Source organism: Diaphorina citri, unplaced genomic scaffold, assembly GCF_000475195.1.
Source record: "Diaphorina citri unplaced genomic scaffold, Diaci psyllid genome assembly version 1.1 scaffold667, whole genome shotgun sequence".
Lineage (NCBI taxonomy): Eukaryota > Metazoa > Arthropoda > Insecta > Hemiptera > Psyllidae > Diaphorina > Diaphorina citri.
The window spans coordinates 104353-129503 of NW_007378100.1; the positions used below are offsets into that span (position 1 = coordinate 104353).

General features: G+C 39.1%; 1 protein-coding gene across 1 annotated transcript in view; it reads right to left on the reverse strand.

Annotated features, from left to right (window-relative positions):
- The window catches only part of LOC103511039 (moesin/ezrin/radixin homolog 1-like), a 30430-nt gene extending 6907 nt beyond the window's left edge, over positions 1-23523 (reverse strand). Inside the window, exon 1 of the mRNA XM_008475753.3 lies at positions 23293-23523. Coding sequence (XP_008473975.1) covers positions 23293-23310 — 18 coding nt within the window. The 5' untranslated portion in view covers positions 23311-23523. The remainder of the gene's footprint in view (positions 1-23292) is intronic.
- Between the last annotated feature and the right edge of the window lie 1628 nt (positions 23524-25151).

Sequence of the window (25151 nt, forward strand, 5' to 3'; positions counted from 1 at the left end):
GTCACAAAATGTCCAATCCCGTCATCAAAAATCCATATTGAATGAGTTGATTTGCCAATTTGGCTCACAATAGTCAAAATACAGTTCAAAGTTCCTTGGAGCTATAGAAAGTCCTCATGACACCGTAGACCCCGGGCAACTTGAGACAATAGACCCGGGCCGTCAGTGTTTTTGTACAAACTATTTCTATTTCCAATCCTCGCAAAGTGACATTGACACGTTCATTATAATAAGATCATCATCTTCGTATATTTACTTGACAGGGCCCGTGGTCGCTTGATTTGAACAACAATGAGTCGCGTGATTGCGTTCCTTTCTGTACACGCTACACGGTTCATTATTTTGGCTGAACCGAAACTGACCACAGAGATGATGCTATACTGGATGATGAAGTTCTAATGATAAGATTCGTATATGCTGAACCCATCTTTTAGGGCTGTGTGCGCCTACACTTTCCGAGTTCCGAGGCTTAGATGTAGGGGGCAAACAGCCCTAAAGGATAGGTTGCCCCTACACTTTCCGAGTTCCGAGGCTTAGGTGTAGGGGGCAAACAGCCCTAAAGGATAGGTTGCCCCTACACTTTCCGAGTTCCGAGGCTTAGGTGTAGGGGGCAAACAGCCCTAAAGGATAGGTTGCCCCTACACTTTCCGAGTTCCGAGGCTTAGGTGTAGGGGGCAAACAGCCCTAAAGGATAGGTTGCCCCTACACTTTCCGAGTTCCGAGGCTTAGGTGTAGGGGGCAAACAGCCCTAAAGGATAGGTTGCCCCTACACTTTCCGAGTTCCGAGGCTTAGATGTAGGGGGCAAACAGCCCTAAAGGATAGGTTGCCCCTACACTTTCCGAGTTCCGAGGCTTAGATGTAGGGGGCAAACAGCCCTAAAGGATAGGTTGCCCCTACACTTTCCGAGTTCCGAGGCTTAGATGTAGGGGGCAAACAGCCCTAAAGGATAGGTTGCCCCTACACTTTCCGAGTAATGAAATAATGAGAAGAAATAAAAACTTACTTATTCGTAAGAAAGGACTCAAAATTATGAGACTTTGTTACAAATACTTCATTACCTATAATTTTTTTTTATCCTAAAAAACCATCAATTAACACCAAACAAAAAACCAACATATCAGAACCTCACAAAAATCTCTTTCTAGGGTTACTAAAGTCGCCTTTCTTGGAGAAAATCTTATGTCCCCAAGATGCAAACTTTGAGGAAAGTGTGTATATGAGATGTGAATCGCGAATTTTAAGAACCACTCTAGCAAATTCTTTCTGCAGAGGACCTTAGACCTCAGACCGAAGGAATTGAGGATGAGTTTCAACTTGAAGCCAAGAGTCAACATGAACCCAACGACCTTGGTGTATCTTTGTTTGTATGTGAAGGCAGTCCTGGCCTCTTATTGCCCCTATCAAGCAATGTATTCAATACAAATTTACATTCTTCAATGAGTAATATGAGTAAGACATTTGCCAAGTAGAATGAGGTTCGCGATAAGTCTTTTTAACTTTCAACAAAACAGGTCTTCGTTCTCTAAAAAACTTCGTACTTTCTTGCGACTGTCTGGTAAATCGCAGGGTGTGGGGTGTGGGTTCTTAACTTTCAACAAAACTGGTCTTCGTTCTCTAAAAAACTTCGTACTTTCTTGCGACTTCCGACTGTCTGGTAAATCGCAGGGTGTGGGTTCAATCCCAGCCGAGGTATTTTGTATTGACTATAATAATAGCTCTATGCTGGGGTAAAGAGGCTCTTCTGACCTGTTCGGCTATTGTAAAATTTACTACATGTAACATGGCTTTACTGGACTTTTTTAATGTGCACCAATAACAGATAGTTGTTCCTACCTACGGGTATGTTTTAAAAATTAATATCGACTATTTTTTTTTTTTTTTTTTTTTTTGTTTCTTTGTTGGGTTGGTTTGTTTGGTCGTTCGTTCGTTTGTTTGTATGTCTGTTATATTTTGACTCACGCAATGGATATTCTACGGGATTTTGTTTGCGACTATCTCCGTCACTGGTTAAGTTACGCCTCGTTATTGACATCATACGACTGTAATTCACCGTGCAATGTTGCATTATATCCAATATTTGTTCTTTACTATTCTTAGGAAATCAATTGATTCCAACCACATGGGCACATGACTACGTTGCGAGTATTGTAATATTCACAAATAATCTTGCCGATTTCGTGTTGGTTATTCTAAAGCCTATGGTACACACGCTTCAACCTAGGCAGGGTAGTGCGCCAAGCCATGTTCCGGCCTCAGCTCAGTTTACTTCATTAATCAGGAACCATTTCGCCTCTTTTTACTTTCCTTGCCTAAGGGTATTAAAGTAATGTAAGCGGCGGAAATTTTTACCCCTGTCATAACTCTCTTGAGTACTTACTTACTTACTCCAGGGTCTTCACAGACCGCGAGGGTCCTTGACCTCCCCCACCAGCCTTCTCCATTCTTGTCTGTCCTGGGCGATGGTCTGCCAATCTTGTCGGATTCCAATGGATTCGAGAGATTCCCTGACACCATCTTCCCATGTGTTTCTTGGTCGTCCAACGGGTCGAGGGTTGGAGTATTGTAGGTTGAGGGTTCGCTTGAGTACTTCTACAAATAATATGAACTTTATAGCTTGTAGCACACGTTGAGCTGTTTTTACTGATGCCTCCAAATTTTTCAAGGTTCATCTTTAAAGGTGGTTTTTCTGTGAAGAGGCTCTCCAGATTCACTACTGATTTAAATTCCCGAGACACGAGTAAGAATATTGGGTGCCAGCCTAGTTAGCTTAATTTGTAGTGCGTCTGCCTTGTAAGCGCTAGGCCGCGGGTTCGATTCCCGCGCGGGGCGGATTTTATCCTGATGGGATAATGTTCGTTCTCGGAACGGCTGGCTTTCTCATATCCTGTCTTCCTTCTCTCTTCGATTTCGGGACGATAAGACCATAGCAGTTACAGTTCCCTCTGTCAAACCTCTTTAAAAAAAATATATTGGGTTGGATATAAATGAATGCAGTCATTATAGGCACCTACTTGTAAGTCGTAATGCTGTGTTGAAATATGAGAAGGGAAACGAAGCTCGTATAACTATTCGTCTATTTCCTATTGATGAATGGTGGATGGGGAAATGCGAATAGACTACGGGGAAGGAAAGCGTGCGACACGCTTATCGACCCAAAGGAAACAGGATAGGTAAAAACTAGGACGATATCCTTAACTAGGTGACTATATCCTTAACTAGGTGACTATATCTTTAACCAGGGGCTTATATCTTTAACTAGGTGACGATATGGTAAAAACTAGGTGACGATATCCTTAACTAGGTGACGACATCCTTAACTAGGTGACTATATCTTTAACTAGGTGCCTATATACTTAACTAGGTGACGATATCCTAAACTAGGTGACTATATCCTTAACTAGGTGACTACATCTTTAACCAGGGGCTTATATCTTTAACTAGGTGACGATATCTTTAACTAGGTGACGATATCTTTAATCAGGGGCTTATGTAACAGGAGATGAGTCTAATGAGAGAGTAAATATTACGCTCAGATAATAATTGATCCAATTTATCGAGGTCTTGCTGAGTGATAATTAATAGTATAAAATAACACATGATAACATAACAGAATTAACAGACGTATGGACTACTCACGTATTAAGGATTAATTTTAACACATTGAGTGTTATGTTGCTCATTTGAGAGAGCCACTTCCCTCGGGGCTACACAGAAAGAAGTACGGCTCAAATGCAATCTAATAAAGACCACTCACTTCTTGTTTACATTTTCCCTGAAATTCCGTTAGTATTGAAGAGAGACTCATTTCCCTCGAGGACTACACAGAAAGAAGTACGGCTCAAATGCAATCTAATAAAGACCACTTCTTGTTTACATATTCCCTGAAATTAGGTACTTAGTATTTTTTAAGGAATGTGCTTTATGTATTCCTTGGAAACATCCTTTGGATCATAGTCAGTGTAGCAGGGCTTTAGAAAACGAAGAATTTTCCTTCGTTTTTAAGTGGACTTTTTCAGTCTCTTTTATTTAGTGTTACTGTTGTTTCTCAATTTTCAATATAAGCGAAGCGACGGACGTGACACGTGGCCCTCTATCTTAAATGATCTTTTTGGGCGTTCTTTTGTACATATTGGGAGACAAAATCCTACTTGATGGTCGCGATCATGTTGTGCGCTCAATAATCACTGATAGTAATAATAAAATCGGTGATAGTAATTGAGCTGTCGATGAAGTATAAGCACACTTATGATGCTGTTACATGAGGAATAAGCAAGATGCTGGTACGTATCTCATACGATAATCTCGATGATCTTTTCATCAAATCAAATCTTTTCATCGAATCTCGGCACAATCTGAGTTATCTGAGCAAACTGAGAAACAGTTTTGTCCTAAAGGCGGATCTACACGTTCCGTTTTATTGTATCAGTTGAATCCTACCAGCTAAAAAGGAACATGTGGACTGCAAACGTTGGTTTTGGACCAATATTTTCCAGTGTTGTCGAGAATATTAGACAGGTATTGATGATTAGCGGGCAGCATATGACTGCAGAAGTGCAGAATTGTTCCTGTATTGTCGAGAATATTACACAGGTATTGATGAGAGGGGATATTTGTAGAGCATAAGGATTGAGAAATTACCCGCCATGTGAGATGTGAGTCAAGTATGAGTCATGGAGTCTGGAAGTTCGTAGAATCACTGAATCAGTTGAGAAATGAAATGCTTCAGTCTGCTTTAGTGTAAAAACTCTACGTGTACCGTTCAAAGTTTCAACTTGTGTACTTGTCTGAGGAACTGAGCTTGGTACTTGATCATGTAAAGAAACTGTCACTGTCTCTGTACATATCAATTTTACATCGTGTCGCATCCTTGTCACATTTGACAGCTGCATGCCAAATTTCAAATCTCTAGCTCTTACCGTTCTCGAGATGTTTTGTTTACAGATAGACAGAAGGACAGACAGACACACGGACCAATGGCTGAAACTTTGGATTTAGGCTCTAGGGACCTCAAAACGTGTTTTGACACTAAAAACTGACCAGGAAAATTTGACTCGATTACATTACTTTCCTTCCTATAGAATAAGGGAAGTAAAAAGGTTCTATTGAAGAGATAATTCTGGACTTAAAGTGTTTGAATGTAAAATATCTAAAAGTCCCCAAGAAACTCCTAAAGACTACATATTAAATGACAGAATTGTTTGAATGTGTGGACACAGAATCTCAGGATATGACATGAGAATCGAACGAACGAACTAAAACTATCTATCAAAGGAGAAATGACATAAGTACATAAAATAATTCCAATGACATCACCGGTTCATTATAGACCTGACTGGAACTGTATTTCTTAGAACTTAAAATAGAAATCACACGTCTCCTAACCGGGTCTTTCAAAAGAGCGTTTTACGTTTGTAGGCAATAGTAGAGCAAATTCTAGATCTTTTGAAGAGGTTAAAACTGCGGAGCTGTAACTGCTAAGGTCTTATCGTCCCGCAAACAAAAAGAGAAGGAAGACACGAGAGGAGCCAGTTGTTCCGAGAACATATCTGTTGAGGATAAAATCCGCCCCCGGGCGGGAATCGACCCCGCGACCTAGCGCTTACAAGGCAGACGCGTTACCAATCAAGCTAACCAGGCAATTTCAGGAATAAACGAGTGAAATTTGAGCAAATATCGCGTATACACGTCACGATCTGTGGTCCTGTGGAGAGGCAAGGTTGTAAAATACACAAGTCTGCAGACCAATCATTTAGTAGTGTGTATCGGGCTTTAACGAATAGAAATCACTTCCATCGGTTGTTAATCCTAAACTCATAAACTGAGTAATAGCTGTTGGTCCAACACACACGCTTGTCATTTAGATTGGCCCGCGTTCGATTCCCACTTGACGAGAGATTTGCACTCATATTTAGAATGCAAATCTTTAGACCGCGGGTTTTACCAAGTCGGAGTTGGCTTCAATTCTGGATTGATCTCAATTTGATTAGGTAAATCCCGCTCTTGGTGAAGTAATCTGATGGCCCAAATGATGGGGGTTATACTACTAAAAGAAATGAGATAGCATAACATGCTAATAGTAGGACCCGTTGTCCCAGCTCACTAACATAACTTCAACGATCCATTGGAAACTGATGCATTCAACAAGCCATTTGCCTATGTTTAGTAACAAGCAGATGCAATTGTGCAACAGAGTGCATCCTACCATTTCTCTTACTGAAGGTTCTTGCAAATAGCTGAAGGTAGTAAATGAAGATAGCAGAGACTTCGGACTGCAAATTCTCACTAAGGTCAACGTTCACTTGACAAGGAGAAATGTGATTGGTTCAGACTCTCCTCTTGGCGAAGAGAAATTTTGAAATTTACGTACAATATGCAGTAGTTACTAGTTATCAGCAGAACTTCGTCTGTGAGGACCGGTGTAGCTTGGTCTTTCAATATACACAAAAAGCCCACTCAGGGGCTTAGGTGTAGGGGCAAACAGCCTTACAGGATGGGTTAAGCTAAAATACGAATCTGATCTTTCCATTGACAGTTTTCGAAAACGGGCCTTTTGACAGATTGTTGCGTGTGCGCGCGCGTGATATTTGCGCGAATTTCAGGCCTTTAAAACCAGTGAAATTTGAGCAAATATCCTTCACACTCAACGATCTCTCACCGTCTGTCAAAAGACCAGTGCCTTATATCACCAAAGTATTTACACTTTCGTATTTTGATTTAATTCGTAAGGATCTACTTTTCCAATGTCTATTCCAGGTGCAAATGGGCTGCTCATTCTATCAACAACTCAAGGGAGCAGCACGAGACAGACTCATTTGGCTACAACGACAAGGCGCTGCCTTTAGAAGCTGATGATGATGATGATGATTTCACTTGTAAGATTCCATACTTCGGTGATATTGGGCACAAGTAGGAAGACTTGTAAACATGTAGTGTGAGTGGCCGACCTAACGTGTATCCCAAGCTTTATCCTCTGGTACTTCTTGTAGTATAATTATTATTCTTACAGTATAGTTATCACCAAGTATTGCTCTATTGGTCTTCTTCATCTAAGTAACCACAGACTATGGGAATAAAGGATGCTGATTGGTTCTCAGTATTATTAGACCCTCAAGTACCACTGATGATGAAATCAGTCAGTTTTAGTTGGTCATAATTATTTATTTGAGTGTGTGAAAAAATGTGAAGATTCCGTGTGAAATTGAGCAAAGGGTGGAAATGTCACCTTGACTGCCTTGACTAGGTAAAGTAAGAGTATATTCTTGAACGAACGGAATGAGATTTCAGTTTTAACTTAACTCGACGATTTTGTATTTAGTTTGTTTCCAAGTCTACCTGATGTTTGTTCTGGGATAACTCTGGAATTTCTTTCATGTGTTAAATATTTCTGCTAAAGTGGTCAAACCATTGGAAAGTTTGACGAAACAGACAGACTGTCAGACAAACTAAATGCAAAGTTTAAAGCTTATAGACTCACTTCGTTCAATTACAAAGACTCCATAGAATCTTCTTCCTAGTAAAGAAAGAGAAGAATTTTGCCTATGAGCATGTAACATAGGAACAGTTTGCTACGTACCAACGCACGAGTATGAAATTATCCCTCAGTGAAATGTACCATGTGTAGTAAATGTACCATCCATTTTACCACCCACAAAGCTTCCTTGCACAATTTACTCATTTTACTTCATTACGATATCCGTGTGTGCAGAATTCTATAATTTCGGAACAATCACGGTTTTTTTCTACCGTAAGAACGGAAAGGTGGATCCGAAGTATAATATAAAGTTATAGAGCAGTAATTAGTCCGGTACAAGTACGTGGATTACGTGGAATAAGTTGTTTTATCTTTTAACGCGGGTCTACAGTTGCAAAGGGAGTGTGAGGACCGCAAAACAAACGATAAAGGTTCTGTATTTTCCCCTAGAAGCTTCTTCACTTCTGCAGTCATATGCTGCCCGCTAATCATCAATACCTGTGTAATATTCTCGACAATACAGGAACAATTCTGCACTTCTGCAGTCATATGCTGCCCGCTAATCATCAATACCTGTCTAATATTCTCGACAACACTGGAAAATATTGGTCCAAAACCAACGTTTGCAGTCCACATGTTCCTTTTTAGCTGGTAGGATTCAACTGATACAATAAAACACTGATTTCATCATCAGTGGTACTTGAGGGTCTAATAATACTGAGAACCAATCAGCATCCTTTATTCCCATAGTCTGTGGTTACTTAGATGAAGAAGACCAATAGAGCAATACTTGGTGATAACTATACTGTAAGAATAATAATTATACTACAAGAAGTACCAGAGGATAAAGCTTGGGATACACGTTAGGTCGGCCACTCACACTACATGTTTACAAGTCTTCCTACTTGTGCCCAATATCACCGAAGTATGGAATCTTACAAGTGAAATCATCATCATCATCATCAGCTTCTAAAGGCAGCGCCTTGTCGTTGTAGCCAAATGAGTCTGTCTCGTGCTGCTCCCTTGAGTTGTTGATAGAATGAGCAGCCCATTTGCACCTGGAATAGACATTGGAAAAGTAGATCCTTACGAATTAAATCAAAATACGAAAGTGTAAATTAAATACTTATACTTTGGTGATATAAGGCACTGGTCTTTTGACAGACGGTGAGAGATCGTTGAGTGTGTTCGGATTTTTGCTCAAATTTCACTGGTTTTAAAGGCCTGAAATTCGCGCAAATATCACGCGCGCGCGCACACGCAACAATCTGGCAAAAGGCCCGTTTTCGAAGACTGTCAGTGGAAAGATCAGATTCGTATTTAAGCTTAACCCATCCTGTGAGGCTGTTTGCCCCTACAGCCTACACCTAAGACTCTGAGTGGGCTTGTTGTGTATATTGAAAGACCAAGGTGGGACACCCATCCTAGCGTCTACACCGGTCCTCACAGACGAAGTTCTGCTGATAACTAGTAACTACTGCATATTGTACGTAAATTTCAAAATTTCTCTTCGCCAAGAGGAGAGTCTGAACCAATCACATTTCTCCTTGTCAAGTGAACGTTGACCTTCGTGAGGATTTGCAGTCTGAAGTCTCTGCTATCTTCATTTACTACCTTCAGCTATTTGCAAGAACCTTCAGTAAGAGAAATGGTAGGATGCACTCTGGTGCACAATTGCATCTGCTTGTTACTAAACATAGGCAAATGGCTTGTTCAATGCATCAGTTTCCAATGGATCGTTGATGTTATGTTAGTGAGCTGGGGTCTGGATGGGTAGCTGGGACAACGCGTCCTATTATTAGCATGTTATGCTATCTCATTTCTTTTAGTAGTATAACCCCCATCATTTGGGCCATCAGATTACTTCACTAAGAGCGGGACTTACCAAATCAAATTGAGATCAATCTAGGAGTGAGCAATACTTAATACCCAGTTCAATCCAGAATTGAAGCCAACTCCAACTTGGTAAAACCCGCGGTCTAAAGATTTGCATTCTAAATGTGAGTGCAAATCTCTCGTCAACTGGGAATCGAACGCGGGCCAATCTAAATGACAAGCATGTGTGTTACCACTGGATCAACAGCTATTACTCAGTTTATGAGTTTAGGATTAACAACCGATGGAAGTGATTTCTATTTTAAGTTCTAAGAAATACAGTTCCAGTCAGGTCTATAATGAACCGGTGATGTCATTGGAATTATTTTATGTACTTATGTCATTTCTCCTACTTTGGTGATATAAGGCACTGGTCTTTTGACAGACGGTGAGAGATCGTTGAGTGTGAAGGATATTTGCTCAAATTTCACTGGTTTTAAAGGCCTGAAATTCGCGCAAATATCACGCGCGCGCACACGCAACAATCTGTCAAAAGGCCCGTTTTCGAAAACTGTCAATGGAAAGATCAGATTCGTATTTTAGCTTAACCCATCCTGTAAGGCTGTTTGCCCCTACACCTAAGCCCCTGAGTGGGCTTTTTGTGTATATTGAAAGACCAAGCTACACCGGTCCTCACAGACGAAGTTCTGCTGATAACTAGTAACTACTGCATATTGTACGTAAATTTCAAAATTTCTCTTCGCCAAGAGGAGAGTCTGAACCAATCACATTTCTCCTTGTCAAGTGAACGTTGACCTTCGTGAGGATTTGCAGTCTGAAGTCTCTGCTATCTTCATTTACTACCTTCAGCTATTTGCAAGTCTAGTTATCAGCGAAAATAACTCAAACTTTCGTCAAAAAGTCAATAGACGAAATGAACCACGATGTTCTTTCCAAACTTATCAGAGGACCTAAGTCTAATTGGTCTGATCACATGATGTAATGAGATAATACTTGGTTGCAATGACGGACGAAGACGCTCGATCTGATGACTTCCATCTGACCAGACACACATTCACTATCAGGTCAGGTTTTTCCATCAGATCACGGAACGAAATTTTACCCATATCAGATCATTTGAACGATGAAAATGTCAGATGTTAGAATGTGTGTGGTTGATATTACATATTCTCTAACTCATTTGCAAATTTTACAATAATTACGACCAAGTATTTGTACACCCTCTTGTAGCAACACAACTATCAACAAGTATCTTGGAAGATGTTGATTTTGTATCAACAAGATGTGAATGATTTTGCCAAACCAGGATGATGAGAGAGTTGTAGGAGACCCTGTCCAAGTGACCTGAATTTGAAAATGCCATAACATCCCGATGGGTGGTCACGAGAAAATCCAGTTGGTTCGTAATTTCGTATCCTTACATGGGGAAAAATGTGCCCCTGCCAAATAACACTTCACCTTTCATTCACGTCATAACCAACCTGTGGTGTAGTGGTTAGCATGGTGTTCCCCAGCAACCAACCTGTGGGTTAGCATGGTGGATTTTGTCAAACCTAGAGGTTTCTGCTGTGAGTCCAAATCAAGCCATGAAAATCATTGTATTAATATTGGAGGCATACTTTTGAGGCTTTTGATTGGTCCTAAGGATTCATTATAAAGAATCAGTTTATCTAGACTTCTAGAGACAGATACATAAAACTGACTTCTTTCATGAATCAGACTGTAATATTGTCTTCTTGAAGAAGGATCTGGTTATCCTTGAACTTATATGTTAGCGCTGCTGGGTCTTCCCTCTCCCCCTCCTGTATCTTAAGACCTCCACCATAGGTCTTGTGTTTTTGAAATCCAACGTATTCTTCAGGTTTCAGTTCTTTTCCCCTCCTACCTCCTAGTTATTTTGAATAAAGCATCAGCAAAATGAAGGTTATGAAGGTCAAACTCTCTTCTTTCCCGCGCTTTAAGTCATTTAGAAAGGTTTTTATTATTATTATTATTATTATTATTATTATTATTATTATTATTATTATTATTATTATTATTATTATTATTATTATTATTATTATTATTATTATTATTATTATTATTATTATTATTATTATTATTATTATTATTATTATTATTATTATTATTATTATTATTATTATTATTATTATTTAAGATTTGATAGAGGGAACTGTAACTGCTAACGTCTTATCGTCCCGAAAGCGAAAAGAAAAGGATGATAGGATGGGAGAAAGCCAGTCGTTCCGAGAACGAACCTTGTTTGTTTAGGATAAAATCCGCCCCGGACGGGATCGCCGCTCGCTATTTAGAAAGGTTATAGGCCTGCCTGAATATTCATTTCTAGACATGCCAGAGGGGTTTTTAATCTGTGATGTCCCCGGCGGTCACCCGTCCACATACCAACGAGGCACAAGAGTGCTTAATGGCAATGGTTCGTCAGATACTAGTGTCTTTCTACCTCCCACAGCTCGTTCTTACTTAAGGTTATGAATGAAATGTATACTCTGTAGTCTGTATACCCACATATTATCTAATTCCTATCACTATAAGGCCAAGAACCTTTCATATTATCACGGCATGTTATTGTTGAAGAAGCCGTAGAAATGATCGAACGGTGCGCGGCGTGTCGATATCAAACGTGAATCAAATGATAAGAGTTGAGTGGAAGAGAACGCAAAGTTCAATGAAGCAAACCTTGGGCTTGCAATTGTACTTTTTTGAAATGTTCAACTTAAAAGTGCAAACGTGATTTTTTGCGCTAGTATTGGGGATTGAAGCAAAGCCAAGAATGGCTTTAGTTAATGAAAAAAAATAGTTGTAATTGTTGAGATTCAACTAAAACGAGATGAACTAACTAATTAGGGAATATAGCTGAAATGTAGTAATTGAGTCTACAGTATGCCATGTCCTAAGTGGAGAGTTCATTCTTGAAATTCCTGCCACTTAAAACAAAGCAAAAAATGCTGATCTTTCCAAGGACATTTGACGACATCTGGCTAATATTTTAGCAAAATCTGATTAACCGTTCAAGAATTATGGTGAAAAATAAAATTAGATCTATGTATTGTGTCTCTTACTCTCTTATCGCTTATCGCCCATGTGATCGCACATACTACAACACAGACCAAATGAGTCTAATGTAGCAGTTGTGGTGGTGGAACACTCATTTTGAAGAAAAAAATGCAAAATGGTAGGCTGATCTAGTTCTTTAGTGGGAGAATTCGAAAAATTCAATATGATTGTTTTTGGATCAGATGGAAAAAAATAACTTTAAATTAAAATGAAAGTTCTACCTAACTGTCTAGCAAGGACATTACAAAAGATGTTAAGACTGAAGACAATTATGTTTTTGAAAGGCCTTCGACTCTTGAAAATAACGAACATTTGACTAGTACAAAGATGTACAAATGGGCAAGAATGAAAAGATGCGTGTATTGTGAATGTGTGAACGATTATATTACAGCAGCGGTAGTAATAAATCCAATCTTGTGTTGAAATATTTCAAGCCTAATTGAAGTAATATGTACACACGAACTAAACACAAGAACTTCTCATGTTATACAAGAGGCACTTTCTCTGTATGCTGCTACCTAAATAGGAATACAAAACAACCTAATGGATACCTAATCAAGAGTGCCTGATGCACTGAGCATGAGCACTCAAGTGAACCGGCAACAAGTGGAAAATTAAAGAACTTGGGACTGTCTAAAAAAAAGTCAATAGAATATCCTTATCCTGCTTATCCTATTGTTATCCAAGAGAACCAATTTTCAAGTTAATCGGTCTGGCCTAGTAAATGTGGCTTACCCTAAAAGTAGGTAACTATTATATTATATTAAGGTGGTCTCTTCTTTATCCCTTGTGTGCCGCGTCCATTTTAGTTTAGGACTTTTGCACTAATTCAGTAGATAACTAACTTTTTAAGATCTGACCCATACATACTATGCATACTAAACAAGCAGAGATAGCAATGAAATTTCAATGAAACATGTATACAAAATACAGATAGAATTAATATGAAACTCTGAACACACTGGTCAGTGTTTTACTCATAGTGGGTATATTGAACCTTTTCTAAGAATATCTGGTTGTTTGGGATCAAGGGAAAAACCTCTTGATTCATCAAATCATAATTCTTATCATGATTGCAAAATTAATAATATTGGCAATCACCGATATGATAAAGACTCTATTGTTGAATGAATCAATCTAGCGCGACCAACCTGCTAACTGCCAAGATCATTTTCTTTCCCAAGAAATGAACAATATGGGGTTATCATGCTTCAAAGGAAAAGCACAGGTCCTGATGATGGTTGACTGCAGTTCGGGATTTAGCTAGAGACTAACCCCCCCTCGGCGTAGCTACATTGCTACAATATCAAAAATCTAAGCATACGGAATGATCTTCAAAGGATTTCTGGTCCCCTGAAAAAATGTCCAACCCATTGAGCAAAAAATGAAATTAGCTTGTAAAACAAAACAGAAAAATAGAATGAAATTCAAATATACTAAAATCAAAATAAACAGTTGATACGGCAGCACTAGAAAATCTAGAAATATAGTTCCCATGGACAGACCAGTCCTCGCAAACGATTTTGTATGGGAAGTAAATTGTCAAGACCATGAAACAGGGACCACAACACCGAATCACAATATCAACCAAATTAAAATCATTATCAACAATGACAGATCCTTTCTCATACTTGGATATCATTATTAATAGTAAATAGGTACTGATAGCTAGTAGCTAGAGCATGGCAGGCGTTGAATACATGGAAGACTGGAAGTACACATTGGGATTCAGGAAGTCAGGTGTTGTCTATTGTTGAAGGAAGGAAAAATGTGTACAGCTACAGACCTATTGGCAAGGAGATGAGAAACCTAAACAATGTACCTACCAACTCGAGAATCTCTTGTTTCTCGATGGAATTAGTCTTTTAGTTGAGAAAAACAGGTTCATAGGTAGGTAAGATTTTTTACTTTTTCTGGTAAAACCTGTAATAATGGAGCTCTTATCGTCCCGAAATCAAAGACAAGGAGGACAGGATAGGAAAAGGCCAGTTCTTCCAAAAGCGAAGCTAATCTGTTTAGGATAAATTCCGCCCCGGGCAGGAATCGAACCTAGCGCTTACAAGACAGACGCGCTACCCTCCAAGCGAACTAGGCTGGTTTTAAATAATTTTAAATTCTATGATCTATTAATCTTCATACCATGTGTGTGTTGGCAGTAATTACTCGTAAGTGTATTATTGACCAATTAGAAACGAAGGTAAAACTAGAAATAAAGTACCTACCCTATACCTAGGTAATATTATTGAAATAATCCGATGGCACTAGTATGCATCAGAAATTTATTCTGGAATGATGACATTCCTTCCGTTAATTCTTATCATGATTGCAAAATTAATAATATTGGCAATCACCCATATGATAAAGACTCTATTGTTCAATGAATCAATCTAGCGCGACCAACCTGCTAACTGCCAAGATCATTTTCTTTCCCAAGAAATGAACAATATTGTGTTATCATGCTTCAAAGGAAAAGCACAGGTCCTGATGATGCAGTTCGGGATTTAGCTAGAGACTATCAACCCCCCTCGGTTTAGCTACATTGCTACAACATCAAAAATCTAAGCATACGGAATGATCTTCAAAGGATTTCTGGTTCCCTGAAAAAATGTCCAATCCATTGAGCAAAAAAGGAAATCAGCTTGTAAAACAAAACAGAAAAATAGAATGAAATTCAAATATACTAAAATTAAAATAAACAGTTGATACGGCAGCACTAGAAAATCTAGAAATAGGTAGTTCCCATGGACAGACCAGTCCTCGCAAACGATTTGTATGGGAAGTAAATTGTCAAGACCATGAAACAGGGACCACAACACCGAATCACAATATCAACCAAATTAAAATCATTATCAACAAATTTTTGGCCATGTTGGATAAGTCCTTCTATGGGGACAGACAGACCGACCGAGCGAGCGAGCGAGTGACAGACACCGAAGCGAATACAATAATACTTGGATATCATTATTAATAGTAAATAGGTACTGATAGCTAGTAGCAACAACATGGAATCTGGTGTGAACATCACACGACTTTGTTAAGTTACATAAGGGAACTGACGATGAAAGACCATAGGCTAACACTCGTATTTATGAACAAGAATGATCGTTCTTAGATCAGTCTCAAGTCAAAATTGACCAATCAAATGCCTTGAGACTATGCTTGGCACGAACTTAAGAGCCAGCATTTTGTTCATAAATATGGGTGTTAAGTCACTTCTTTGGACTCAGGGGGCCTAAAACGGATATTTTTATCCAGTTCCCGATTTTGGAAATTCGGACCCATGTCAATTCTTTCCCATTGCTTAGTGTAAATTCTTTAGAGCATGGAAAAATCTGGTGTGAACATCACACGACTTTGTTAAGTTACATAAGGGAACTGACGATGAAAGACCATGGGCTAAAAGTCACTCTTTTGGACTCAGAGGGCCTAAAACGGATATTTTTATCCAGTTCCCGATTTTGGAAATTCGGACCCATGTCAATTCTTTCCCATTGCTTAGTGTAAATTCTTATAAGCTTAACCCATGTTTTGGGGCAGTTGGCCCTACACCTAAGACCTAAGCCTCAGGTTGGGCTCTTTGTATATGGAGTTAGGCTCCTTGTCTAGTGTACAAGGGTCTCCATACGCAGAGTAATGGAAAGTAAAAATCTATCTAGGAACATGTAATTTTTCCCCTCCGTTCTCGTCGCAGTGATGAGAAAATTCTATGAAAAACCTTGGAAAACCTATCCGTTTGTTCCATGAGTTGAGGTATTAGTGATTAGTGGTACGTGTGTGTGTGTCAGATGAGGTAAGGTCATTGGGAACATGACAGACAATCGCTCCGGTAGTGTCCTCTTCATAAACAATGTCATGTTTACGGTAAGGTCATTGGGAACATGACAGACAATCGCTCCGGTAGTGTCCTCTTCATAAACAATGTCATGTTTACATGCTTCACGATCAGGACCCAGGGGTTTGTGCCAGGGAAGTTTTGATGGAAGACCTGTAGGGGATTTGAAGAGAGTTGAGGACCTGGAATATGATGATTCAACACATCATGGCATTGCCAACACAAATCGCTGAAGATGAGCAACATTGTGCGTGTTTGGTATCTGGACAAGAAAGTTGATTTGCCTTCTCCTCCACAGTAACCATTCAGGTTTTTACTTTTTATTCACTATGCCTGAACGACTACCGATATTATGTAAACAATTTCATGACTCTGTCACAATATTCCACAAAACATTCATTGACCGAACTTCTGGTGGTATATGGCCAAAGTCCAAACTGTTTTACTCTTCAACTGAAACAAGCAAGACATTCTGGTAAATTATAGTTCTAAACAATAATAAAACTCCTTAACGATGTTCTATCTGTATTAAATCGCTGACGATGAGCAACATTGTGCGTGTTTGGTATCTGGACAAGAAAGTTGATTTGCCTTCTCCAAACACTTTTTCTCCACAGTAACCATTCAGGTTTTTACTTTTTATTCACTATGCCTGAACGATTACCGATATTATGTTTATGTAAACAATTTCATGACTTTGTCACAATATTCCACAAAACATTCATTGACCGAACTTCTGGTGGTATATGGCCAAAGTCCAAACTGATATACTCTTCAACTGAAACAAGCAAGACATTCTGGTAAATTATAGTTCTAAACAATAATAAAACTCCTTAACGATGTTCTATCTGTATTAATGAATTCTGCTTACTTGATGAAGTGGTCAAAAGGCCCGCCTGGTAAACAAGAGTTCACGGCTTCAATCCCAGCCAAGGTATGAAATTTTGTCCTCAATATTCTTTGGTAGTATCACCACAGTTAATAGTGGAAGCCAATTTACCGCTCGTATTGAGGGAATCTTCAGTCCTACTGAAGCTATTTAAACAAGCCCAAATGTTAGAATATTTCAAGAGCAAATTTATACAGAAAGTAGACACGTCTACAGCAAAGTTCGTGAGGATATCTGAAGGTGAACTTGATATGGTTGAATGTGTGTTGAGGATGATTTTCTATTCAAAGACCTGACGTAATCAAGTTCTATGTCATGGCCGACATTTTCACTTGATCATGATGGCATTTCACGAAGTTACGGAAGTTTCATTTGATTTCTTGGTACAGTAGAACCCCGATTTTATGAACTAATTATGGTCCCACAGTCCCACCAAGGGTAATTCATATCGGGGTTCGATATAAAAGTTCATAAAAGCGGGGTTACATTAGAAAACGGAGAAAACATAGCAAATTTTCGACAGTAAAGGCTTATTTATTTATTCTTTTGTCCTTTTAGTGACATATTATGTAACTAAAAGGACAAAATATGTTCATATTAGCATTATTGTTTACAATTATTACAATTTCTGTGAGGTTTTATATAAAAAAAACATCGGAAATTTTTGTGTTGCATTATCATGGAAAATCTGATTTTCGAGTAAAAAATTAGTAAAACGCTCAGATTTTCGAGTTCATATAACCGAGGTTCATATAACCGAGGTTCTACTGTACTCAGAGTCATCTAACTAATACTAACTACCAGACATGAAAATCATTGCACGATCGGTGTGAGTTCTGTGTTTTAACTTGTCGATGATTAAGTTGGAAAAATCTCCTTTTCTTATTCTTAAGGAAAAGGTAGACAAATCACTACTTCATTATGGGAGAACTTAAAACCACACCTTTCTGACTCCACATGAGCTCACGTGACGTGAGGGTAGTGTGTTTCTACCTTTATGTTTCACAATAACTCCCGAAAGGTTAGCCCAATTTTGATGGAACTTGACAAACATGAACAGTTGAACACAAAAGAAATTTGATTAATTTGGTCATTGAATTTTAGGCCCAATCGCCCAATCTCTCAAAATTATTCTCCCAAAAATAGTTAGCTAGGTTCAACTCAACTCAAGTATTGTACTTGATTCGAAAAAAAAAATCCTATTCTCCTGTAGTCGAAATGACATGACTCAACATCAAACATGGAAGTTGGGTCGTTTTTTATGAATGGTTTACCTTGGCTGGAGCAAGTCGGAACAGTGATTATCCAAGGGTAATTCACATTATTTATTCCGAGGGAGAGAGAATAGGTGATAAATCCGTGTTTAAGTGAACAGGTTTGATAGGCGGACAGATTCAATTGTCTGTGATCGCGAGGCCCTTTTGTCATTGCTGTTGGTGGCGAAATGTCAAGTCGGATTTATTCTTTAGGTGAGAATAATGCTAAAGTTTGTACTCAGTACTTGGTATGACTGGGTATAGGTCAGTATAAGTAGCTACTTAAATTGGTACTCAGTATTACTGAAAGAGTTCCGGTGGTGCAGTATCAGAAGCTGCGTTCACAGCCTTTTATGAGTTTCCATTCCAGTCGATATCGATTGCTACCAACGATTAAATAATAGTGCTTAGTGCTTCGTGCCAAAGGTGCCAAAGTTTCCCATCAAAAAATGCCGTGACGGTTGATGAGATTTCAACGGGGTTTTAAAGCTAACAGTGACGATTTTCGTTTGGAACCTGTTGGCAACACTAGCTAGAAACATCGAAGAGAAAGAGAGTCAATTCTCACTTCTACTAAACACGCTTCATTGGAAATTCAAATCTGAGGTCCTTGTAGATATGATAACAAGCCAAATTGCAACTCATACGCGACGTCCTTGCCTGGACCTCCAAGTATGTTGATAACTCAATACGTTAAGTAAGAATAGAATAATGTAAGCACATAATATACCGAGTCAAATGGAAACGAGAATATGTTTGCATAGTAAAGGGTTGATCACTTACTTATGCTGGGGTATACAATGTCATATCGAAGTTTCATCACAAGAATGTACGAGTAAAAGCAAGCAGTCTAGCAAAAGGAATTTCACAAATTTACCAATTTCAAAGAGTTCAACAGACAGCAACAAGGGTTTCCAATGGATCACTCAAGTTGGGCAAGATTGTACGTGATCACCTGGGCACTCGGGTGCTGCTGGTTTTTGCCGACCCCACTCAGAGTGGATGAGGTTAATGTGAGAAGATCGGCAGCTTGTCGCCAAATGAACGATAAAACCCCGTCACTAAGAATCTTAGAAAAAGTGTTTAACTTCGGAGTTCTGAGCCTGTTCCAAGACTAAGCTCGAATCAAGCCCACATTGAGGTTTAGGTGTAGGGGCAACCTATCCTTTAGGGCTGTTTGCGCCCTACATCTAAGCCTCGGAACTCGGAAAGTGTAGGGGCAACCTATCCTTTAGGGCTGTTTGCCCCCTACATCTAAGCCTCGGAACTCGGAAAGTGTAGGGGCAACCTATCCTTTAGGGCTGTTTGCCCCCTACATCTAAGCCTCGGAACTCGGAAAGTGTAGGGGCAACCTATCCTTTAGGGCTGTTTGCCCCCTACATCTAAGCCTCGGAACTCGGAAAGTGTAGGGGCAACCTATCCTTTAGGGCTGTTTGCCCCCTACATCTAAGCCTCGGAACTCGGAAAGTGTAGGGGCAACCTATCCTTTAGGGCTGTTTGCCCCCTACATCTAAGCCTCGGAACTCGGAAAGTGTAGGGGCAACCTATCCTTTAGGGCTGTTTGCCCCCTACATCTAAGCCTCGGAACTCGGAAAGTGTAGGCGCACACAGCCCTAAAAGATGGGTTCAGCATATACGAATCTTATCATTAGAACTTCATCATCCAGTATAGCATCATCTCTGTGGTCAGTTTCGGTTCAGCCAAAATAATGAACCGTGTAGCGTGTACAGAAAGGAACGCAATCACGCGACTCATTGTTGTTCAAATCAAGCGACCACGGGCCCTGTCAAGTAAATATACGAAGATGATGATCTTATTATAATGAACGTGTCAATGTCACTTTGCGAGGACTGAAAATAGAAATAGTTTGTACAAAAACACTGATGGCCCGGGTCTATTGTCTCAAGTTGCCCGGGGTCTACGGTGTCATGAGGACTTTCTATTGCTCCAAGGAACTTTGAACTGTATTTTGACTATTGTGAGCCAAATTGGCAAATCAAGTTATTCAATATGGATTTTTGATGACGGGAATGGACATTTTATGACTTGAACGGTAGGTGTGAATACTCTTATTTAATTGTCAACTTAACTTGACGGGAAAGTGATCTGCACTATAGTGCGACTCGCACTTTTCAAATCATCTAGTCAAGGGAGGTGTCTACAATCGAGGACAAAAAGAAATGGGCATCCACACTTGGGTGAAGAAAATGCACTCAATTGTACATATATTTAACAAAATGAAGCCAATGGCTGGGCATGAAAGAATTCGCTCTCATTTCATTCAATATCCTGAACTCGATGAAATTCCCTATCGGAAACATGTTGCCATCAAATCAACCGAGGTAACACAGGTCTCACAAGATCTTCATTGAAGACAAAGGATGGTTCTTCATGGATACTATATGTACTTAAGGATAACTTGGTTCTTCATGGATACAAAGAAGAACTTAGTTCTTCATGGACTACAAAGGATAATTTGGTGTTCCATGAATACATAAAACATAATATAACTTGGTTCTCCATGGACTACAAGGCAATAGGAAATCAAACCATGCTATCAGTAACATCGTTATCAATGGTATCAGTCAGGAACATCTTGCTATTATCAGCAAGCCAGGTTCTTCCTCGTATGTGATTCACCATGGATCCTATACATATACAGGGTGTCCAACAGTTGGGGTACCAAAACTTACGAGGGTGATTTATTCGGGGATTTTGAAACGAATCGTTTGGTCCATTTTTTCGCCTTGAATCGAGAAATTTTTACGAAATCCCTTTCAGAGACCCTTTCAGAATACGTCCTTTATTGGGCTGAAATAAGCCTTTTTTTTCAAAAAAACTATGGACAGAGATCCCCAGAAATCCTCAATTTGAACTACCAGGGTTCTCAGTGTCATATAAAAAAGCACTCATCTTTTGTAGCTCAAATTCAGAGCATTTGCGGACCTCTCAAAGAAAAAATAGGCATAGAGAAATCTCGTTTTAACCTAACGAATGACGCCTTCAAATGAGGTATACGTTAACTTTCGGCCACCCTGTATCCCAATTCGACGCCCAAGATCTTCTCTGATTCATCACATGGGGAGAGATTACTGCGGGAGTGTGATGTGTGAGAAGCGAGCAACTTCCTCCGAGATAGAGAACCCATTGTGTTCTGGGGATAATTATTAATTGTTCTGGATTTTAATTATTGCATAACGAGACACAATTCATGCCAGGGTGCTGCGCTGGTTCTTAGCGATTGTTATACCGAACAGCTGAGAAGTAACAATTGGTATGAACAAAGCTAGCAGATTAGTGAACCCATTGTGTTCGGGGGGATAATTATTAACTGTTCTGGATTTTAATTGTTGCACAACGAGACACAATTAATGCCAGGGTGCTGCGCTGGTTCTTAGCGATTGTTATACCGAACAGCTGAGAAGTAACAATTGGTATGAACAAAGCTAGCAGATTAGTGAAAGAAAGGAGACTATAGTAATTATCTAATGGTAATTACAGTCGAACCTGGATAAACGAGACCTGGATAAACGAGAAACCTGGATAAACAAGAAATTTTCAAATCCCCTTCATTTTCGGGCGTCCCGAAATCGAAGAAAGGAGGACAGGATAGGAGAAAGCCAGCCGTTCCGAGAACGAACCTCATCTTTTCAGGATAAAATGATAAAATTCGCCCCGGGCGGGAATTGAGCCCGCGGCCTAGCGCTTACAAGACAGACTCGCTACCAACCAAGCTAACTAGGCTGACAGCACGACTACAACTGATAGTCTTATAAACAGCATTTTCAATTTCTATCTCCTGCACAGAGTTAGACCTTTTGCATGCTACTGACTCGGCCATCCTGACTGCTTTTTTCTGGATGGACAAGATATGATGGACACTGATAACAGTTAATCCTGCTTGCAAATATTAAGTTTTACTGTCGAATTTCTGGGATTACCTATGCCTTTCGTCAAACCTTGAAGTGATTTTTTTTCCGGCTCACTGAGCGACATTTTTGTCGGCTTCAAGAGGCCTCGACAATACAGCAACTTTTAAAAGAATTAGTGGACAAAATAAAATGAAAAGAACTCTTCCAACCACTTTAATCCGGATTACTTGAGCCTTGGGAGCATAACATGGGTTCACAGGTAAACGGGGTAAATAGACGAAAGGGTTTGAGTCCCGGGGCGGTCAATAACACTCATAACAAGATAACAACTCAGTTAAGGACCATCATTTTGTTTTGAATTTGAAGCTTTTCAACATAATAATCCAATGATCTGAGTCTTCCAGCAACATTTCACTAATCAGAAGCCACAGAAACATTTCAGTCCATAAAAGAAATATGTGTGACGTCACAAGATTTGGATTGGTAGGTATTTTCTAAAATTACTTAAATTATTGCAAATTACGAAAAACGACACAAAATTCCATCTGTAGATATTGGACAAACAAACCTAGCATTCCAAAATTTACCTTGGAGCAACCCTAACCTGAGGCATTGTTTCATATTAAACTCGCAGGTATTTAGAAAGTAAAATAACTAACCACAACAGTAGACCAGAAATTTTTCTGCATACAAAAGAATACCTACAGTAAATAATGATTATAGAATTTTATTGCGAATTGCAAAATAATCCAGATAAAACCTAACATCCTTTCGCCTAAAATCCTATATCGTTCTTTTTATCTGAATTCCAACATTTTCCTCCCCATCTGGTAGATAAAACAGAATTTTCCTTGATTTCTGGAAGAAGGGGAAGGGCCCCACCCGGTGACTTTACGACCGACCGAGGAAAAAAAATCGGTCAGGTCGGAACACTTTAAAATAAAAAGGTACTTTCCTACAACCTAAGTACTTCTTTCTAAAAAATAATAATAATAATAAAAAAAATGGTGGCTCCCAATATCCTTGAAAAAACCAGCCGATAAGACCACTCCAACTTACCGATTTTCCCGACACCATTTTTCAAATGGGGTGCAGCACACACGCGAAAAAATCGACCAAAAAACCTCCCCCGCACACAAACTTTCCCGGCCCTCCAAAAAGGGAAAATCAGCACTTTCCAAAAAGGGAAAAAAATTAATCAACTAAAAAGGGAAAAAAGCAAGTTTACAAGTAAGGAGATACTATCCACTGCCGACTTGCACCGTACAAGATCTCAATAGTAACTGGTGGGTTACCAAACGAGTTGGATTGGCGGGGGCTGACCTTCAGAGGGAGGAAGCACGAGACCTCTTCGGTACCAGATGGATGATACAACAGGTGTCACCTGTGTTCCAACTCCCAGCCTAGCCTTCAATGTTTCTGTTTACAGTTCCTCCTCCTCCTCCTCTTCTTCTTCTATATTTTTTCTCCTCCTTATTTGCTGACATTAATGGAGTAGGTGGAACTTTAGGCTTCATTTTCTCATTCTCTCTCCTAATTCCCTTTTTCCTTCTTCTCGGGGTATATTCTATTCTATTCCATATTTGTTCGTTCTTCTACTCGTGGTACTTCTCTTATAAAATAATTGAATGCAAATGGTGTAAAGAAATTCATGTATGGACAATGGACATGGTTGCATACATATATTGATTTGAATGTGATTGCACCTACAACATTGTATATTTTACTCAATAAATATTCCAATATGCGCTCAAAGAGACCATTTTGTTGGGACTCCTAATTCCATTTCTATTCTTTCCAAAGATATGTATGTTGGGAGTTTTGATTATTTTTCACAAGTGGGATTTGGTGATCCAACACAAAGAAATCAACTTCTTTGTGTCCTTCAAGCTTGCAACCTCGTGTAACTTGATCTGACTATCATAAACAACTCAGCCTCTTTGAGACTAAAATTCCTTGATCTCTCCTCTAGAGAGTAACTCTCAGAAAAACACAGAAATTCAAAATGGCCGCCAAACCATACATTCTTCGTTGCAGCAACAGATACACATCCGATTAGGTATGCTTGTTCTGAACAACTGTGTATACAGGAGGTTACCAACTTACAACGGATACAGGAGGTAACTGTGTATTTACTCCTGAATAAGTTGTGATAGTTGTTGTCTATTTAATTTTTTCAAGGGTTTTAACGTCACTATATACGAGTGGCATTTAATTTTTAGTTTGTCTTGATATATCTACTCTTTGCCTATAATCCTATGCCTATAAGTTGCCTTTGCTGTTGCCTATAAGATGCCCAACATATATAAGTTGAGTTTAAGATGGTCTTCTTAGCCCCTTTTTAAATGCCTCTCAGGATAACACCGTTCTTGTACTATTTTTATCTATAAAATCTTTCTTTGTTTGTTTCCAGATTCCCTGTCAATGTTGTCTCTCGTCGCCAACTTACAACGGATACAGGAGGTAACTGTGTATTTACTCCTGAATACCTAAGTTGTGATAGTTGTTGTCTATTTAATTTTTTCAAGGGGTTTAACGTCACTATATACGAGTGGCATTTTATTTTTAGTTTGTCTTGATATCTACTCTTTGCCTATAATCCTATGCCTATAATCTGGGCATAATAAGTATTTTTCTTCTGCCCTTACAAGATTAATTATTATTATTATAAGTTGCCTTTGCTGTTGCCTATAAGATGCCCAACATATATAAGTTGAGTTTAGGATGGTCTTTTTAGCCCCTTTTTAAATGCCTCTCAGGATAACACCGTTCTGGTACTATTTTTATTTATAAAATCTTTCTTTGTTTGTTTCCAGATTCCCTGTCAATGTTGTCTCTCGTCTGATTTTGTAAGAGTCTGAGGTAAGTCACTTTATTTACGTACTGGTGTTCGTTACTTTTTTCTTGGATATCTATTT